We start from the raw sequence: 2,639 nt of genomic DNA, 5'->3' as shown, positions 1-2,639 counted from the left end.
GAAAAGGGGAAGGCCCTGAAAGAGATGGACTGACACAGTGGCTGCAATGATGGGATCAGGTATATCAAGGATCATGAGGCTGGCACAGGACACCAGGCAGGGTTTTGTTCTGCTGCACATAGGGTTGCTTTGAGTCAGAGATGACGCGACAGCACCTAACAACAACATAGATCCTTTGTGAAGTAAAGAATTATTTTCCTGAGCACTGTCAAAGGCAGAAATGAGACCGAAATTCACACACTCATTCAATTAGTAAAACTTTATTTTTTTCTGAAAACTTTCCCTTTTATTGTAATTCCTCTTTTCTCCTCACTAGCTATGTAACACTTTTCTTGAATCCAATTAGATATGAACAACATACGTATGCAAGGGGTGATTAGTACTATTTTTCACAGACCAAATACCACATTATCTTTTATCACTGGCTCTTTTACTAAACCCATCAGCAGGAGCACAGCTATCACAGGGGCATTAACATGATAAGGACCGCAGTGGCTTCTCTTAGTCTCTACTCCCTGCTGCATCCAAATCCAGCATTCCATAACACCCAAGTTAACCCATGCATGAGAGCATCACAGGCTTTGATAAAATCAAAGGCAACCACAAATTAAGCCACATGACAGGCTAACAAACAGACAGGAAACCGACCGCTATGACCACAATGGCTGGGACCTCTCCTGGTGCTAAGATGGACAAGGACTCTCTCTGCAAGGATCTCATTCAGTTTCCTGTTTCACCTGCTCACCTCCATATCCACACCTCTCCTCGGCACCCTTACCTCACCCCTTCAGCAAATGTCTGTATACACCTGTCCAGTGACCAAGGCCAGCACGAGAGGCCAGTGCAACGTCCTGTTCAGTGACACACTCGGTACTGACGAGTAGACTGTCACCACTGGCCACTGCTAGCCCATTTTCTCACTTTATGACCCAAATTCAGATTCCTGCCCAGGAGTTCCGAGCCCCTTTCCAGCACAGAGTGTGTTCTGTCGTGCAGATGACTTACCTCCTTTACGTGGGTGTGGAAGGACACCGACATGTCCAGCAAAATCTTCCGCTGCTCCACACGCCGGACGAAATCTTGTATCCGGTCTTCGAGCTGATGGGCAGCCTGATAGATCTCTTCCGGGTCACACTCCCCAGTCTGTGCCAGCTGCTCTGCTGCTTCTAGCAACTTGTCTGCATTGGTGTATGTGTTCTGCACAAGAGAACATCCACAGAGGGTGAATAGAGCACAAGCCGGCCAGGCTGGGGGCCACATACAGCAACACAGCCAAACTGGGGTATCATTCCCTTCATCAAGCAGAAAGGAGCAAGACAGGAAGGGGGAGTTGTACGCGTTTGACACTTCTCTATCAGCAGCCTTTTCCGTGATCGTGTTTTAGGCTGTTAAACTCTGAACCGTGTGTTCAAGCTCTTCCATCTCAAGCCCCGAGGGACGGCAGCACTTCCGGGCAGTAGACTTGTGCAGGCTTTCAGACTTTTGCCAGTGAGCACCCCAAGGCGCTACACAGCCACGGACGCTCACTGCATTCTCCCCAGCCCTGCAGCAGAGCAGGGGCCCAGCTCTGCCTTTCAGGATTCACTGCTATGTGAGGACTCCCAGAGCACAAGTTAACAAGTTCCAAACTCATGCAAGCAGCTGCCCTCTGCCCCGTGTTTCTATTTACTGGTCATTCTGTGCTTGTCTTTTTCTATATGCGGGTACACATGTTTGAGGGCAAGGAAACTGTAACTGGTTACAGAGCAGTCAGAGTTTTAAAGAGGTGAAAGCTAAGTAGGTGTATCTAGAATGCTCTGAGAATTACTCTATTTTCATTTTTGATAAACCATTCTACAAACGGTACCTCAAATTAACAGGTATATGAGAGACCTGGTCTCATTAAAGAAAATTAATCACTAGGCAAGGGTCCCTGGGTTGGGGGCAGGGGTGTCGAGCTGCAAAAGAGCCGAAAGGAAGTTTTCTGAAAGGAGCAGAAGCAAGCAAGGTCTTCTGAGAGCCCTAAGAAGTGCACTGAGGGTCACATTGAAAAACAGGTTGAGCCCTTCACCCTGCCCTCTGCAGACTTCAGGGTGGCCCACAGTCTGAGGAGGGTGTCCCTGTAGGGAGCCAGCCTGCGAGGTTGACCAAGATGCCCCTGTGGGGTCAGCCTGAGGGCGTGACTAGGTGTCCCTGATGGAAGTCAGCCTTAGGAGCTGATGAGGGTGTTTCTGTGAGGTCAGCCTGAGGGTGCAGAGAGGGTACCCCTGTGGGGTCAGCCTGAGGGGGTGACAAGTGTGTTCCTGGGGGGGGAGTCAGCCTGAAGGGTTGAGGAGGGTGGCCCTGTGAGGAGTCAGCCTGAGCGGGTGACGAAGCTGTCCCTGCAGTATGGAGCTGGCTTGGGAAGTGGGAACCTGAGCCAGATGGGAAGGGGTCCAGAAGGGAGGGGGTGGGCATCACTAAGGGACTCTGGTGACATTCAGGGGGAGTTATCCACCAGTTCACTAACAACGACGTCGGGAGCCAGGTTTCTCCTTTGGAGACAAGAGTTCCAAACATGGAAAGGCACAACACCTGAGTAAACTCTGTGTCACTGGATTGGATCTGGCTTTGAGATGTTATGAGTGTGTGTATATTCACACATGAATGCGCACACCCTG

The 2,639-nt window shown here is 50.1% G+C and overlaps 1 protein-coding gene across 1 annotated transcript in view; it reads right to left on the bottom strand.

Moving 5' to 3' along the window:
- TRIO (trio Rho guanine nucleotide exchange factor) overlaps nt 1–2,639 on the bottom strand; it is a 335,211-nt gene that overhangs the window by 234,517 nt on the left and 98,055 nt on the right. The window contains exon 11 of the mRNA XM_007954197.2: nt 1,006–1,197. Within this exon, the coding sequence (XP_007952388.2) occupies nt 1,006–1,197 (192 nt within the window). The remainder of the gene's footprint in view (nt 1–1,005; nt 1,198–2,639) is intronic.

The sequence above is a fragment of the Orycteropus afer genome, unplaced genomic scaffold (genome assembly GCF_000298275.1).
Source record: "Orycteropus afer afer isolate SDZICR_OR568_19922 unplaced genomic scaffold, OryAfe1.0 scaffold00442, whole genome shotgun sequence".
NCBI lineage: Eukaryota > Metazoa > Chordata > Mammalia > Tubulidentata > Orycteropodidae > Orycteropus > Orycteropus afer.
The sequence above is the reverse complement of the archived record's forward strand: the minus strand, read 5'-3'. Positions and strand labels throughout refer to the sequence as shown.